Genomic DNA, 17,401 nt, shown 5'->3' on the forward strand with positions numbered 1-17,401 from the left:
GCCCTATTCTGATGAAAGACAAACAACCAAACCTCTTGTACAAACCCTTAATGAATACAGACAATAGAAAATAAAATGGCATTTAAATACCCTTCAAATAGATCTCTTTCAGCACAATTGCCCATTGAGACAGAAATTAAAGGATGGAGAGAAAGTCATGACTGATGTAACATTTTTCTGATATTTTTTAGTGCTGGCATACATTTTATTTCATCCCTAAGTTTTTCAGCATACTGGAGAAAGAGTCAAACTAGAAAAAAAAAAAAATAACCAGACATGATTATATAATTTAAAAAGAAAACACCAGTATCTAGACAGATTACTTAATCCAACACCACATTTTCAGTCTTCTCGCGCAAAGCGCAAAAAATGAACATGTCAAAAAAATTAGAGTACTGAAAATATGCAATTGTTATGACATAGTCCTATCATTTTTAGAATATGTTACATTTCAGGAACACCCTCTCCCCCACTTTCCTGCATCTGCCCCCACTTCCCCACAAAAAAGAAATACATTTTACAATCAGGCTTTCACAGGTTTGGAGAGAAACTGTTTATGAACAATTTATTATCCTTAAAGAGCCTCTTTCACAAAGAACTAATAAGCCAAGAGCGCCATCTTGTGTCTTACCTTGGAATCTTAAAAAGCGTTTTCACAGGATGCATGTCAAACAGGGGAGGGTCTCCATCCCCCAGTTCAATAGCTGTGATCCCCAAGGACCAGACGTCACAGCGAGCATCATAGGAAGAGTCATACTGCTGCTCACAAGCAATGACCTATCAGACAAAAGCAGGACACAACACATCAACCCCACCCACTGACACCACAGATGTCCTGAAAGGCCCTTGGCCGATCTTAGCCCCCTTCTCAGTTCCCTTGGCTATACTATTAAATTCCAGTAATAATAAGATGTCCATTTTCTAGGCCTTATTTGTGTGATTGATTTATCATCCGATATGTTCATTAACTTTTAAAAATGTATCAGTTCAGTTCAAGAAACATGCATTGAACCCTCTAGATACCAAGAACAGTGCAAGGGGAGGCATAAGGGTGAATACCTCACCACAGCCACCCTAATGTCCTTTAAGGAAAGGCTTTGTCTAGATCCTTCATCTCATTACCAGCCGCTGAATTCAACAGTGAGGAGCAACTGTTCTCAAAGATGCCTACCTCCTGCACAAAGTCCCTAGGAGCACAGCATTTGAGCAGAAAGCTGCTGGGAGACTGATGTGCTTAACTTAGAAGAGGAACCACTCCCTCCCATTTCCCTTTTCCAAGAAAATTGGCCCCCTCCTCAAACCCCAACAACTGGTTTGTGTCTCAGCCCAGCTGCTGCTGAAGGTATTAGCTCTTCTAGGTGCAAGAGAAGGGGAACCAGAAAACGCCCTTGGGCTTGTCATTGGTTTGGAAAGTATGGAACCTTGTGGGGAAATCTTTTTCTATCAACGTTTTGAGTCAGACAGGAAAAGTCCCAGCACTTAGACTCTGGTGGCCATCACAGTGGGGTCAGGAGAAGGCAGGGGTGGGGCCAGAGGCTGTGCAGGAACCAAATGCTCCTATTTGACCTTAAATCTGCTTCCTTGACCAAGGATGACCCATGGCTATGAGCAGGTGGGAGACTTTTATTAGAGTCTGATGATGTTATGTCCAACAGCCTATGAGGTAGATAGACAGCATCACTGGAGACCGCAGCAGGGCCGAAGTGATGGTCCTGCCTGCCCTCTTTGGCTGTCAGAAGGTCTTTGACTTTGAATAAGATGGACCAACTGGCCATGGGGAGTAGAAGAGTGACGGATCTGGCTTATATATTAGCAGGCTACTGTGCTGAGGATACAATAATATGGAACATGAATAGAAGAAGCAAATCTAGTAAAGATGTTACTGCAGGACTCCAAACTAGAGACAGTGAGAAATAATCAGATTCTGATTATATAATTTTGAAGGCAGAGCCAACTGGATTTGCTGAATGGGACTTGTAAGGAAGAAGAGTTGAAGAAGAGTTCAGAGTTTTTAACCTGGGTGATTCCAAAATGAGATGGGGAAGACAGTCGGAGAAGTAGGTTTGGGTTGAACAGCAGGAGCTCCATTGGGGACATACTAAGTCCGAGATGACTGTGAGACTTCCAAATGGAGACTACTTTTAGCTGGGTAAGACGCAGACTTCTGACCTAGAGAATAAACACACGTTGTTTGAAGCCACTAAATGTGTGATATTATGATGTCAGTGACAGAAAACTAATACACCTGCTCTCTGCCAGACCCAGTTCACTGGTCGCGTGATGCCAAGCAAACATACCCGCCATCTTGCCCAAGACTTGGTGTTCCTTCTCCTATAATTTCTGTCTACCCTCCTCTTCCAGTTTCTGCACTAAAGAACCTTTTTCTATGTACCTGCATCCTTGGCCTGATCCCAGCCCAACCCTCTGAATAGACTATCCCGCCATAGAACACCCTTTTAACACACAAAAATCATACTTTTAACACATTATTTTCAAATATGCATTCAAACTCAAGTTCAAATAATTCCGATTTTGGAAGCAGAGGCCATTACATTGCCCCCCGAAGATCTCACTTTCATCACCTCCATCTGGTGAGAAACTACATTATTCTAAAAGATCTCCAGAGAAGGCTATTTACCACCTTCCCTTCCAGAAATGACATTTCCAAATGTGTAAGACAAACATAATTTTAGACCTATCAATCAGCAAATAGTTCACCATTCTTATACATCCCTGTGAGAGAAAAAGAAATAAGCCTCTATCCTTCCCCAACAGGAGCTACGGCCAAGTGAAATTTAAAGTGAATCTATAATAAATCAAATGACAAACCATGACAACTAAAAATGTCCTAAGACAATACGTACTAGGATGTCCAATAAAGGATATGGGCTCCAAAAGCTTGGGATATTAGAGGGAGACCAATTCAGGCTAAGCAAGACAACAAAAAGTAAATAGTGCCCATAGTCCACAACTTCCAGAAAGAAATTCAAATCAACTTCTAGCTATCCTGGATGGGACACAGAAGGCAATTCCAAGAACCCGTCCAAATGTGGGAATGGAGACATCCTATCGATTCTCAAGTGCTGTCATAAAATATTCAAAACGTTTATCTGGTTTCCACTTCTCTTTACAGACAGTCACACATTATCTTCAGCTCAGTCTGATTAATAGAAGAGTATCCGTTGGCCAAATTCTCTTCCCTAAACTCAGCTTGTAATGTGACAAAAGAATTATTTAAGCTTAGCCTTCTAGAGAAGTTTATAGAAAATGTCTCTAGTAAAATAACTCACAAATAATTATTGAGTACCCATGAGCCAGGCATGGTACTAGGTAGGTATATAACCATTCTGTCAGGTAGGTACTACTATCACCTTTTGTAGGTATGGAAACTGAGGCATAGCACAGTTAAATAGCTTCCCCAGTACCCATAGCTAGTCATGGTCAGGGACAGAATTTGAACGCAGGCAGAGGAGAGACAAGTGAACAGATTATCACAATGTGATAAAAGTACTCTAAGTAATAAAGGTTCTATTCAAGAAACAGTTGAATTATCAACATCTGTACACATATTTTGACCAAACTAATCACATTTTTGAGATTTTTGTCACCTAAACTCTATCTCTTCAGAGGGAGTCTCTCTTTCCATCTCTCTTTATTGGGTTACATGTGATGGGATTCAAAGAGGTACTCTGAGAGGTTGCATCCCAACTGAAGGTCAACACATCCTAGAACTGGATTCCCTATCAATCCAACAACAAAATCTGCAACTATTTCTTTAGGAGAAAAAGTAATTTCATTCTCTTTAGCTCAGCATTCTCCTTGTCTCTAGGTAAAATAAAGCTGAGTTAAGAATGCTTAAATGGTCGATTGGTCTTGCCCCCAGGAGGAAGTGACCTCTCAAAGAGCTCTCTGAATCAGTTGTTACAATGCTCCACAAAGAAAAGGAGAGTGGCAATGTCAAGTAAGTGCACTGCCCTGGCACCAGGTTTCCCAGGTTCTGTAAGTCATATTACAGGGGTGGGGAGAGAGGAGTCTGAAATGGTATTGACACAGGCCCAGGACCCCAAACACCTTGTCCTCTTCTACTCCTCAACCTCACCTCTACTGCCCCCAGGAGGAGACATGCCTAAGGCAAGTGTATTCTCTCCTCTACCTCAAGCTTTTACTTCAGTCATAGGAGTATAAATGATGCTGGTGGTAGTGGAATGGGGAAGATGGAATAGGTGTGAGAGAGAGTTCAAGGGAAGACTTGCAGGACTTGGGAGGCTAGGAAAAGGGACACACCAAGGAAGACAAACATTATGACCCTGGGTGACCAGGAGAATGATGGTGCCATTTATAAAACAGGGAAGTCAGGAAGAAGAAGTCAGTTTGGTAGGCAGTATAACAAGTTCAAATTGGGTCTAAGCTCTACCTCTAACCAGGTACAGAAAACTCATGTGTGCTCTTGGAAACTCACTTCTTTTTTTTCACATGTAGATGCAATAAGAAAAACAAAATTCCATCAGGATCAGAAGCAGAATATACTAAAGGGTAACAATAAAGCACTGATGTGTTATCAGTGACTTCACGGAGTTTTATATTATAGTAAATATATCCTACATTTCGTTCGGAAAACCCGAACGAACTTTCTGGCCAACCCAATATATCATGAACTTCAACAAACTGGTAAATTTATCTTAATCCAGCATTGTGAATAGAAAAACTGCTAATGAATGTCAATTTTACAAAGTAAGAATTCTCCAAAGTTGATTTTAAAGTCCCACTAGCATGTTCATATGAAGAGGATATGCCTTCTGGAATGTTCCAAAAGATGTGTATGTAGACTGTTACAAAATATTTAGTGCACCTGGCAAAGGCTAAGAGCACAGAATAAAATGAATCAAAATAAAGAGAGCTCTAGTGCAGGATTTGCTAATGGCCTATTGGCTCCCAGATTAAATTATTGTCTCGCTGCTGAGTTTCAGGATGTATAAGTCCCTACATACTTCTGCATACTCACCTTTAACAATCTTCAACTCTTTGTCATGACATCGGTGAGTGTTTATACTGTTTCTGAGTTTTAATGAGTAGTTTTATCTACTTGGTGTTAATCTATCATTAACCTCATCACTCCTTCTAGGTTTTAAAGGGGCCAGTCTTAGGATCTCATCAATGTGACCTCTGAAGTAAACAGAAGTAACCCAGGGTAAGGATTATGTCTTATCTTTCTTCCTCCCTCATTCACATCAATTTGTGGCACTCATCAGAGAAGCTTTGTTGAAAAATCTTTGGATTGGAATCAGAAAGTCTGAACTCCATTATTCACCAGCTGGGTCCCTTTGAGCAAGTCCCGTGAAAACTCTGAGCTGAGGGTTCTTTAGTTATAGTGACCCCACTTTCTAGATCTATAAGATGGCAAGGTGGGGATGAATCATCTCTACTATCCCTTCCAGCTCTAATATTCTATGACTTAATGATTTCCAAATAAGTGGCTTTCTTATCTCAAAAAGATATCTCAAACTGAGAGACTAACCTCTCCATGCAAATTACCTAGCAGTAGATCATTCTGGGGTGTGAACTGGGTGGCTGGAACCTTGAGGGGATTTTATTGCCAGTATTTTGCAGAAGGTCTTAATGTCTATGAAAAGGTGCTGGTTGCTGTGACAATGCCTCCATTAAGGAAAATGAGCTTCAGCGACAGATCAATTGTTTGGATACTGGTTAATGGAGCATGTCCACATTCCTACCTTGAAATGCAAACTTATGGCTTTTCTGATACGTTTAGACTACACTGCTGCTTATTTTAGGAAGGGGAAAGACACTACTACTCGGATAACTAGCAATATCTGTGCACTAACAGCCTCAGTGCTCAATGCCAATTTTACCCAGAGGTGGGCTTGAGCCTCCCAAATGTTGGTCATTACCACCTTGGCTGCCCAAAACTTCTTTCTGGAGGGAACCAAGGACAAGAAATAAGTTTTCACTATAGTTTAGCTCTACTGGTCTTTGTAGCAAAGGCCAGCAGTCAGCTTTCCTTGTTAGGGCAGTTCTTCGTAAGCCTTCTTCAAGCTAACGGGTTCCAAAGTTGTAGATTCTAAATCTTCCCCAGTCACTCCCTCCTCCCCTCTCCTAAAGGAGTTTATAGGGTAAAACTGCACCCACAACTTGATAACGCAACCGCTTTGACACATGTCATCTCCTTATCCATCCCGGGCATGGTCCCCTGAGTTCCGTTGAGGAAGCTGGCCCTTTCCTCAGCCATGAGCTGGAGAAAAGTAACTGTGAAAAGCTCTGGGGCTGTGAAAAGACTTGCACCTCTGCATGGTGCAAGAAAATCCCAGAGCAAGCCATCTTCATTTTGGTAGCCACCCCCTCACTGGATAACTTTAGCAAATTATTTAATCTCCCTGTATCTCTTCTTCCTATGCAAATTAAACAATCCCTTCCTCATGGGTCTTATCTGAAGCACTGCTTAGGAAAATGCAGGTTACCCAGGTTTTTCTATGGCACCAAAATGTTAATAGTAGATATCATCAGGTCACTGATGTATGGGTAATATCCATTTTATTTATTTACTTCTTTAAAACTTTTTGCATTTTCTAAAATGTCTACAGGGAACATGGATTATTTCTATAACAAAAAGAACAAATTTTGTCTGTTTTTCTGTCTTGAAAATGTAAATAAGTATTAGAAAGTTTGCCTTTTCCTTCCTCAGGGGTATGTACTGGCTGTGGGGATTCTTCATCAGCAAGGTGACAGGTTAAAGGTGTTGTCTTGGTTGTAAAACCAGGGTCCCATGAATTTAAAAAGAATTAAAGAAATTCTCTTCTCAACCATATTCTTTTCCATTGTAAGCACCAGACTAGAGTTAGTACTTACACTTTCTCAGGCCACCACGATCCCACGAAATGCCCCATGATTACACTTTCATTTCAGCCTAGACCAAGAGTAGGGCTTACTGATAAAGTTCCCAAGATAGGGGGTGAGATCCACCCTCTACCTCTTGCAGAAAGACTTGGGCTATAAGAACCTTAGAGAACAGTTTCTCCTCATCTCAAAGTCTTCATTATCTACAAAGAACATCTGTATTAAACTGGATGTAAAGGGGACAAAAAACAGTCAATGTATGAACTCCTGCATTCAGAAAACCTAGATTTCTCCAACCTGTTTAACTTAAACCATTTATCAAATGATATATCAAAGAGCTGCTGGGCTGAAATCTCTTTCAATAATGTGATTTTTAACCAATACTTTCAAGCAAATAATATTATAGTAGCACCATCCACCATAAGGAAAAATATGTTTTGCTCTTATAAAAAATGATTTACCAAACTTAAAAAACAATAGATGTTATTCAGACTATTTTATTTTTCCACTAATATTTTAAAATGTCATTAAAAATGCAATTAGGTTTGCTTTATATGATCTGATTTCTCATCTTACTAGAATTGATCATGTGATCCAAAATTATAACCAAAGGTCAAGATTAAAATTTCACTCAAGTACAGATGCAAAATGCTGTTATCTCAAGAGCTAAATTTCAGCTCACAAAGAGGCAAAGCAAATAAACCTACAGCTATTAATCTTTGGCTGACCTTGAGCCCCAAAATACAGTCAATAGACTGGCAAATAAGATAGGCTGAGAGGTAGGAAGGCAAATAGGATTCTTAATTTTGCTTACATAATTCACACAGCATAATTGATAAATGTTATTGATCATAAAGATTTCTAAAATGGAATTTCCCTGGAATTGTAAATTGCAGTTATAAATATTCCAGTGGCAAATATTATTCATCAGTTTTACATACAAACATCTTAAAGTGTTACAAGCTGAGATACTGAACAAGCACATGAAATCTCTTCCCTTGAATGAAATATAACTTTGAGGGAGGATACATTTGAGATTTGAGTTTTTTTGCTACGAGGATGTGGACTAGAAGAACTGAAATTTATGGGGGGTTTTATTTCTTCTTTTTTTTTTTTAGTTCATTCATAAAACTCAAGACTAGAACTGAATCTATACTTTGTATGCTAAGAAACTGCCAGAAATAATTTAAATTATACTGTTCTTATGAAATTCAGAAAGGTGTAATTAAAATATGATGTTCTACAAGTCTTTTCTCAGGATTGTAACATTCAGCTTATGCCTTTAGAAAAATAAAACAAAGTTCAAATTAAAAACACTCAGGGCATCCCTGGTGGCGCACTGGTTAAGAATCCGCCTGCCAATGCAGGGGACATGGATCCGATCCCTGGTCCGGGAAGATCCCACATGCCGCGGAGCAACTAAGCCCCTGCGCCACAACTACTGAGCCTGTGCTCTAGAGCCCGCGAGCCACAACTACTGAAGCCCGTGCACCTAGAGCCCGTGCTCCACGACAAGAGAAGCCACAGCAATGAGAAGCCCGCGCACCGCAACTAGAGAAAGCCCGCGCGCGGCAACTAAGAGCCAACACAGCCAAAAATAAATAAAATTAATTAATTAATTAAAAAAAATAAAAAGACACAGAACACACATACACAACACCACTTCCCACCATGGCTGGTGGAGGGCAGAGGGGGACTGTTCTGGGTTTGAGGCCAGCATATACATTGGTTTTTGCACTTAAATTCCCCAAAGCCCTGGGAACATATCACTTATACTTAACTATATGGTAAGCCCTTCTCTCAAACTCAGGACCAGTATCACAGAACTCCCCTGTGAAAGGTAAATCAGCGACCCCAAATTTTTGTATGTGTCCTTAGTACTCAAAGGCTCCAAAGGAACACATTTGCTTAGAGACCCAGGATCATCCCACCACCCTCCCCAGCTCCAGCAGCTTCCCCACCTCAGAGATGGATGCTGGAAGGGATCCTAGGATTCATTAAGTCAACCCCCCTATTTCACAGAGGAAGAAACTAAGGTGCTGGGGGAGAGCTGACCTGTCCAGAGTCACAGAGCTGGTTTGTGGCCAAACCAGGAGCAAACTCCATGGTTCCCGCATGAGGGAAGCATCTCCTGGGGATTATTATGGTACACAGAATGCTGAGCCATTGCCAAAGGGATGTCGTGCTCCATAAGCCACAGCCACACCATAATCTGAGCGTGTAAGCACGCCCTCCATTTAAGCAGATGGAGTTCCTGCCGCCTCTCACTTCCCCTGTCCCCTCACTTTCCCTTCCGCTGCCCCTTTCCTTTGTCAGCTAGTGCTCCAATTCTACCAGAGTTCAGTTTAGGAAAGAATGAGTAGGAGTTCTATAATTCAGTTCATTTTACAGCTGTTAAGTCAGGTATTCTTACCCCAGGTGAGGAAACAGATTCGGATGGGCTAAGAAATTTCTCAAAGTCATACGGCTAGTAGGTAACGGAACTAAAGCATAAGCCCGTGACAAGAAACTAATGGTGGGGGGTTCTCCTCCACAGTACATCTGAAAAACAGGAAGGGAAGCAAATCAAACAGAATATCTGAATGCTCCCACACGGGCATACCCCTTTATCTGCACGTAGTCTCTGGGTTCTGTCCTCTCCCAGGCTGATGTCACCAGGCAAACCAGAATGCCCTTGGGAATGTCACACATTCCTACCAAAGAGTGATTTCCTTTAACCGTTTAAAGAAGGTGTGGGGAAAAGCTGGGCCATAATAGAGCACCATAAATACAAGTCTGCACACCCCTACCTGCTCCTGCTTCATCTCCACCCCAAGGCTCCTCTGGGTCTCATTCCTAATGCTGACTGCCTGCCTCTCTTTTCTTTCCTCCAACAGCTCAAGGACCGTGGGACAGAGGAGCCGATGCCACGTTGGCCTAGCCGTGAACTCCCTTTCCCTTTCTTGGGGCTGAGCCCCTATACCCTGGGTGGGGCAGTGGAAGCACTGACCAGAGGGTAGCCACCAGGTGATGTGAGACTCAGAGCTCAGGAAGAGCAGAGGCGGGCTCTGACGTTTCTTCAGCAAACACTTCTGCCCCTGCAGGAACAGTTCTTCCTCTTTGGTGGATGAAGAAGGGGAAACAGCAGGTGTCTTGCCCTTCTCACCTCCGCAGAGAGGGGTGGGAGGACAGCCTGGAAAGTTCCAAATGCTCACAGAGGCTACTACTTTGAAACATCTTACTTAGCACTGAGCAGAAGGCAGGATGGGGAAGGGGGGATATGAGGCCTCTGCTCTGGGCTCACGTGCTTCTGCACATCTGGGAGCTGAGGCCTCAGATGGGGTCCTATATTTAGACCCGCCAGGAAGAGGGTAACAACAAGTCACCGTCACCTCCAGGGCCAGCCCCCCACCTCCACACTGACAGATGACATATGACTCAACCCCACAGAGCTCCAGCTGAGAGGGGAGCTATCGCTGAAGCTGAGGGTACAATCCGGGGCTGCACCAGTCACTCTGCCCTTGCCCTGGGCCCTTTACCCGCCGGAGCCCCAGGTGCCTGGGTTGTGCTCCAGGCCCCTTGAAGGCAGAAGCACTCTGGGAATGCAGGCAGGGTCAGCCCCAGAATGAGAAGGGAGGGAATCCCTACTTCTTGGAGACTGACACAGGAATCTGGAGGGAACTGGGGAACACAAATGGCTACAGAATCTCAGAGGTGAATGCCTTGGGGGAAGACGCACAGGTCTTTCAGCCAAGGATCCAAGGTTCTAAACCCCTCACTTGAACCTGTTGAGCAACCAAAGCCTACACTCCTCACAGTGAAGTGACTGGCAGATGGGATCCCAAGAATCCTCAGCCTTTTAGAACAGAGTCAGGTAAGATCAGACCCTAAAGGTCTCGCCATTGCCATTGTCTCACCCTTATTGAGATCTTGGAGAGATCCCACCTTCCTCATCTGACTAATACCAGAGGCACGGAATGTGAGAGCTGGAAGAGGCTTTTCCCCCTGGAAGCCATAAATGTTCTCTGAAACACAGAAGGGACCCAGAAGGCAGAGACTACCCAGGCCAGTCTCCTTCCAGCTGAGAACAGGATAGGGAGGGTTGGGCTCAGGCAATAGGCACCACCATTTTTAAAGCACTTACTATGCTGGGTACTGCAGCAAGCACTTTCAGTACATCGTTTCACTTTGTCCTCTGACGCTGTTGGTCAGTGATCAGGTGGGTAAGCAGGGTATCTATGATTTGCTCCCAGGTGTATCTGACTCCAAAGTTTGTACTCTTATCTCTTCTACCAAACGTGAAGCCATATTAAAATAACTGAACCACAATCGCTTTTTTAAAATGAGTGGCAGAGCTGTAACTATTTAAAATCCAAATCTCCTAAATTCTATTCTGAAGAACTTTGTTATTTTATTTTTCCAGATCCTTCCCTTGGGCATTAATTACATTGGTTTCTAGTGTCATGTTGAAATATTGCACTTTCCTCAACATATTAGGAAGTATAATTTTTATCTAAAATAATTTTTAATTTGGAAAAGAAAGACATTCATCTTATCTGGTACACTGGTGGTTGCAATTAAATGGTTTGCTCTAGTATAGTGGCTAAGAGGGAGGGTTTTGGAGCTAAATACCTGGGTTAAAATCCTGGTGGCCTCACCTAACAACCTGTCCAAGGACAAGAACAGTACTTTCTGTGACTTACTTCCTTTCTCTAAAACATTGGACTAGTAATAGCAGTAACTTTATGGGGTTATTGTAAGGATTACAGATGAATTAATTCATACAAAGCACTTAGTGCCTGGCACATAGTAAGCACTCAACAGATGCTATTAATTCTTATTAGGTACCAAACCCATTAGCTAGAGCTTAGGGAACAAAATGGTAATAATGACAACAATAATATTTCAGCTCTGTAGTGGTTTATGGCTTTCTCAGCCCCTCAACAAAAAATATCTCTTTTGTCATTTCTATTCCTGGCAGTGCCAAAGGAAATAGCATTATTGTATCATTTAGCTAAGAACGGCATAATTGACGAAGGCAACAGTGGTTGCAAAAAGCCTGCGATATTTCTGCATTGGTGTAAGCCAGTTGTTATGGCAACCGTCCCCAGTCAACCCTTTGCCAGGGAGAGAGAGACCCATTTTTGGAGCCGTCACAGCACATCTGTTTCTCTACTCAGCTGATTAGCTCTTGTCTGCAACAATTAGCAGATGGAAGTAAAAATGAAAAAAAATTTTTTTTAAAGAAACAAATATTTATTTTATCCACAAGTCTGCTTTCTAATACAGAAACAGACCTTTGGCTATTTTCGGAAGATTCCAAGTAAACGGGATCCTTAATATATACGCTGCTTCTCTCATTGGTGGGATGGCAAAGTTTAGTCAATCTATACATTACACGTGATAGGTCCTTCATGTATGTCTTTTAAAATGATGTGTCTCCACCACCACTCCATCTCTGCACGGCTTTGTTGTAGGAGCTGACTCAGCACACACTTTCCACACTGTACATCCCATATGAACACACTGAAGCAAAAGAATACAAGGCTGGTGGGCTAGGAAACCTGAATTCTGGGTCACGTCTGCTCTGAACTAGCATGAATAGTATCCTCTCCCTGCCTTAGTTTCTTCACCTGTAAAATGTAACTTGGATTCCCATGCTCTCTGAAAAGCCAAACAGCTCCAGTATTTACCAGATACGTGAATTTGGGCACAATACCTCCTACCCCTCTTTGAGCCTCATTTTCCTCAGTGGTAAAATGAAGAAAATAATATCTACTCTAGAGAGCTGTTGTGAGAATTAAATAAAATAATGTATTAAAAAAGCACCCGGGGCTTCCCTGGTGGCACACTGGTTAAGAATCCAATGCAGGGGACACGGGTTTGAGCCCTGGTCCAGGAAGATCCCACATGCCGCAGAGCAATTAAGCCCATGCGCCACAATTACTAAGCCTGTGCTCCAGAGCCCTCGAGCCACAACTACTGAAGCCCGCGCGCCTAGAGCCCGTGCTCCACAACGAGAAGCCACTGCGATGAGAAGCCTGTGCACCGCAACCAAGAGTAGCCCCCGCTCACCTCAACTAGAGAAAAGCCCGCGCGCAGCAACGCAGACCCAATGCAGCCAAAAATAAATATATTAAATAAATAAATTTAAAAAAAAAAGAAAACTAAATGACTTACTGGGCATATAGTATCTGACACATGTTAGGTACTTAGTTAAAAAAAAAAGAAAAACAGCACCCATCCCAGTCCCGGTGCATCAGTAAGTGAAAGTTTCCTTCCCACTGTATACCTGCTTAGTAGGTGGAATATGCAAACTATCTGACAATCAGCTGCACGCGGCACTGAAGCTGGTCCTTGAGGTCCCCTTCTCGCCAGACATTACCCCCTGGAGTTGCTGGACCATTAGAAAATCTGGGTGTCACAAGGGAAGAGACAGGCACCTCTCGTGGTCAAGGAGCACTCAAGGGGTTCTGGATGGCAGCCACTTACCATCTAGAACAGAAGTATTTCAATATTTTAACAATCAGCGTGGTCACACCAGTGCATCCCAGCTAACTGTAAGGCGTTATTTTAACAGAGACTACAAATATTTGTGAAAGTTCTATGCAGATGTGGGATGTTATTACTCTATCCTTATAAGAAACTGGCTATCAGGAGAGAGGGAAGGAGAAAAGAGGCAATAAACATGGGTAAAGGGAGGACTGTGTTAACATACATATATGTCTGAGATACAAGCCAATGTCACAGGCAGGCAGGGAGACCAGAGGCTCGATGTCAACAGAAGGTTGAGGGAAGTGACCTGAGCCAAACATCTCAGGAGATAATCCAAAGATGCTTGGCCAGAGAGCAGGTAGGACAGCACAAAATTCTCAAGGTACTGAGGGCTCACGTGAGAAGGCCATTTGTTATGGTATGTCCAGAAGAACATATGGTACATTCTAGCACATCCAGAAAGAACTGTGTTTGCCTCAAACACCTTAGGCTGAGAGAGATCAGTGTGTGTGTGTGTGTGTGTGTGTGTGTGTGTGTGTGTGTGTGTGTGTGTGTGTGTGTGTGTGTGTGTGTGTGTGTGTGTGTGTGTGTGTGTGTGTGTGTGTGTTCGCAGATAGGCAAAGCTGAGCTCTCCAACTAAGCTAGCGCCTGTAACATGTAGACCTGTAGGTTGCAAATGACTGACTGATTACCTTGGAAAATCAGAATTATTTACTAGAGGAGGGATGTTAAGTATTTGGAGGGTTGTTATAGGTTGAATCGTGTCCTCCAAAAAAAAAAAGATATGTTAAGGTGCTAGCCCCCAGGACCTCAGAATGTGAAATTATTTGGAAATAGGGTCGTTGCAGATGTAATTAGTTAAGGTGAGGTCATACGGAAGTAGGTGGGCCCCTAATCCAATATGACTGGTGTCCTTACAACATGACGGCCATGTGAAGACAGACAAACAGGGAGAACGCAATGTGATTACAAAGGCAGATATTGGCGATACGGAGCTGCTAGCCAAAGAACGCCAAAGACTGCCAGCAAATCACCGGAAGCTAGGAAGAGGCAAGGAATGATCCTAGAGGCTTCAAAGGGAGCATGCCCTGCTAACACCTTGTTTTTGGACTTCTAGCCTCCAGAACCGTGAGATAATAAATTTCTGTTGTTTTAAACCACCCAGTTTGAGCTACTTTGTATGGCAGCCCTAGGAAACTAGTATGGAGTGGCCACGGCTTTGATCCCAGGACAGGAGGAGAACCCACTTTAACTTCTTGGCTGGCCAAGGGCAGCTCCAAGGGAATAAAGGGGGTATCTGTTGGATTGTACCATGGGTGCTTTCACTGGTGGCTGCTAGAATACTGGAGCCCCTGCTGCCCCTCAGACACTCACAGACAATGTTGTCCTAACCGCCTCCAGGTCTGTCCCTAACAATGAAGCCATGCAACTTGCAGCAGTCACAGCCAGGGAAATCTAAGAACCTGGGTTTCTGATGGCTTTACTGAGCTGCTGAATCAACAAAGTCTGGAACCACCTACCTCTGTACTCACAGGAGAAACTTCATTTCCTATTGCTGAAGTCATTTTGCTCAGGGTAATCTTGTTAAATACAGTTTCTATGTTGAGCATCTTTCTTTCCCTCTTAAAATCATCTTCCTGAGTCATAGTATGCTACTGACGTACTCAGTTTGTAAAAAAACTGTACTGACCTTGACTTTTAGATTAACTCTTACTATGCCAGCCAATATTTCCCCAGTAGCATTGTTTCAAAGTACTATCACACTAAGCGCACCCCCTAAAATTTTTCTTCTCCTACACTGCTGAGTTGATACTGTTTTTACCCAGCATCTTTCAACTTTATGAGCGTCCACATGAGATGTCAAGAGGAAATAAGTGGAGAGTGTTGTGAATATGATAGTCAGTTCATGATGCAGCTTCAAGCTGCCCCGGTGAACTGCTGTTTGGACTGTGTGTCAAAGTTTGACTGTGGTCTGGTCACATTCCATTAGCTACCTGGTTTGAAGCATAGCCTATTTGAATTAAATATTGTAGTTAGGCTGGTGAAATCAAAATGGAAATACACAAATGGGAAAAGAATAATTTGGTTCAATTTCTCAAAAATAAAATAGGATCAAGGATCACTCTGCTGCGTTTTCAAAATAAAAGCACTGGTGGCATGCAATGGTTTTATTACACTGGCATTGGCATTGCACACATTGCTGTCATATTTAATCTAAATACCACTTATTCACACAAGCAGAAGTGAAAGCATATTAGGATCAATATACTATGCAGGCCACCATACGAAGACAATGTCCATTTGAACCACTACTGATTATACTTTCAAGGACTCGTCTTGACCCAAAGCCTGGCTCACGGAAGAGAGTATAAATGTTTGTTGAATGGAATGCTACTTAGCCATAAAAAATAATGAAATAACGCCATTTGCAGCAACATGGATGGACCTAGAGATTATCATACTAAGTAAAGTCAGTCAGACAGAGAAAGACAAATACCATATGATATCACTTATATATGGAATCTAAAATATGACACAAATGAACTTATCTCCGAAACAAAAACAGACTCACAGACATAGAGAACAGACTTGTGGTTGCCAAGGGGGAGAAGGGATGAGGGAGGGATGAACTGGGAGTTTGGGATTAGCAGATGCAAACTATTATATATAGAATGGACATACAACAAGGACATACTGTATAGCACAGAGAACTGTGTTCAGTATCCTGTGATAAACCATAATGGAAAGGAATGTGAAAAAGAATATATATATATATGTGTATATATATAACTGAATCACTGCTATATAGCAGAAATTAACACAACATTGTAAATCAGCTATACTTCAGTAAGATAAAAATTTGTTTTTTAAGTTTGTTGAATTGAACTGACAAATGGAAGATTATTCCTGTGGACACTCTTAAAAGACTCTTTGTTGGAAAGAGTAATTCTCCATTTGAAAAATAAAAATGTGAAGTTTGTGTAGGACTGAGTCTCAAGAACTGCAGCCTGGTCCCAAAGCATCTTGGATGCAAGCACATATCCTGAGAGAATCTCTGAGTCATACACAGAGCAACTGGGCACTTGCTCCTGAGAGGCACTGTCAAGGTCTCCGCCCCATCATCTGCCTACTGCTCACTTTATCCACTACAGCAGGCAAGATGCAACACTGGCTTTTCCCTGATGAGAAGGGAACCAGTTTCAGGCAATCTGGGCAATGGAAGCTCACCATGGACCACTAAACTGCCCGTAAATAGAAACACTCCACATATTTTCTTCAACCCAGCTGAAACTGAAAAGTCACAAACACCTCATGAGAAATGTACAAAGCCAAGAGCAGGTTTCTTATTTGTATTTTGTGGTTCTGAGAACACCAACTTGCCGCGGATTGTAACGGGAACACCATCTTCTGAGTTATGCCACACTAAATATTAGTTGAGTGGCCTCAGTTATGCTTTCCTTTAATAATAAATTAATCAAAATCTACAGAGAAATTTGTGAATACCAATAGTTTTAAAGCCCTCCTCAAACTACCCTCCAAATTCATCTTCTCCTTTGACTTTTTTACCAATGTATTCATTCATCCAACAGATGCTTATTGAGCATCTAGCCTGTATCAAGCACTACACTGAGAGCTGGGCATCCCAAGTCCCTGCCAGAGTTCAGAGTCCAATTGGGAGACCTGCTTACCAACAACTATTGGGTTGACCAAAAAGTGCCTTTGGTTTTTAAGTAAAAACAAAAGACACATTTTTCATTTTCACCAAGAACTTTATTGAACAACGTATTCAATGCTTTATTCCACTACTTTCTGCCATTTTTCAGGCAAATTCATCATTCCATCTTCCCAAAACTTTTTATCTTTTTGAACAAAGAATTCTTCCAGGTGCCCTTTACAGTCTTCCAAGGAATTGAAATTTTTTCCATTAAGAGAATTTTGTAAAGACCAAAATAAATGGAAATCTGAAGGTACAGTATCTGGTGAATATGGCGGATGAATCAAAACTTCCCAGCCAAGCTGTAATGGTTTTTGCCTGGTCATCAAAGAAACATGCGGTCTTGTGTTATGCTGATGGAAG

At 42.2% G+C, this 17,401-nt stretch overlaps 1 protein-coding gene across 1 annotated transcript in view; it reads right to left on the minus strand.

Annotated features, from left to right (window-relative positions):
- Positions 1–627: 627 nt before the first annotated feature.
- The window catches only part of LOC115850501 (myosin-IIIb), a 114,852-nt gene continuing 98,078 nt past the window's right edge, over positions 628–17,401 (minus strand). The window contains exon 7 of the mRNA XM_060301486.2: positions 628–777. Within this exon, the coding sequence (XP_060157469.1) occupies positions 628–777 (150 nt within the window). The remainder of the gene's footprint in view (positions 778–17,401) is intronic.

The sequence above is a fragment of the Globicephala melas genome, chromosome 7 (genome assembly GCF_963455315.2).
Source record: "Globicephala melas chromosome 7, mGloMel1.2, whole genome shotgun sequence".
Lineage (NCBI taxonomy): Eukaryota > Metazoa > Chordata > Mammalia > Artiodactyla > Delphinidae > Globicephala > Globicephala melas.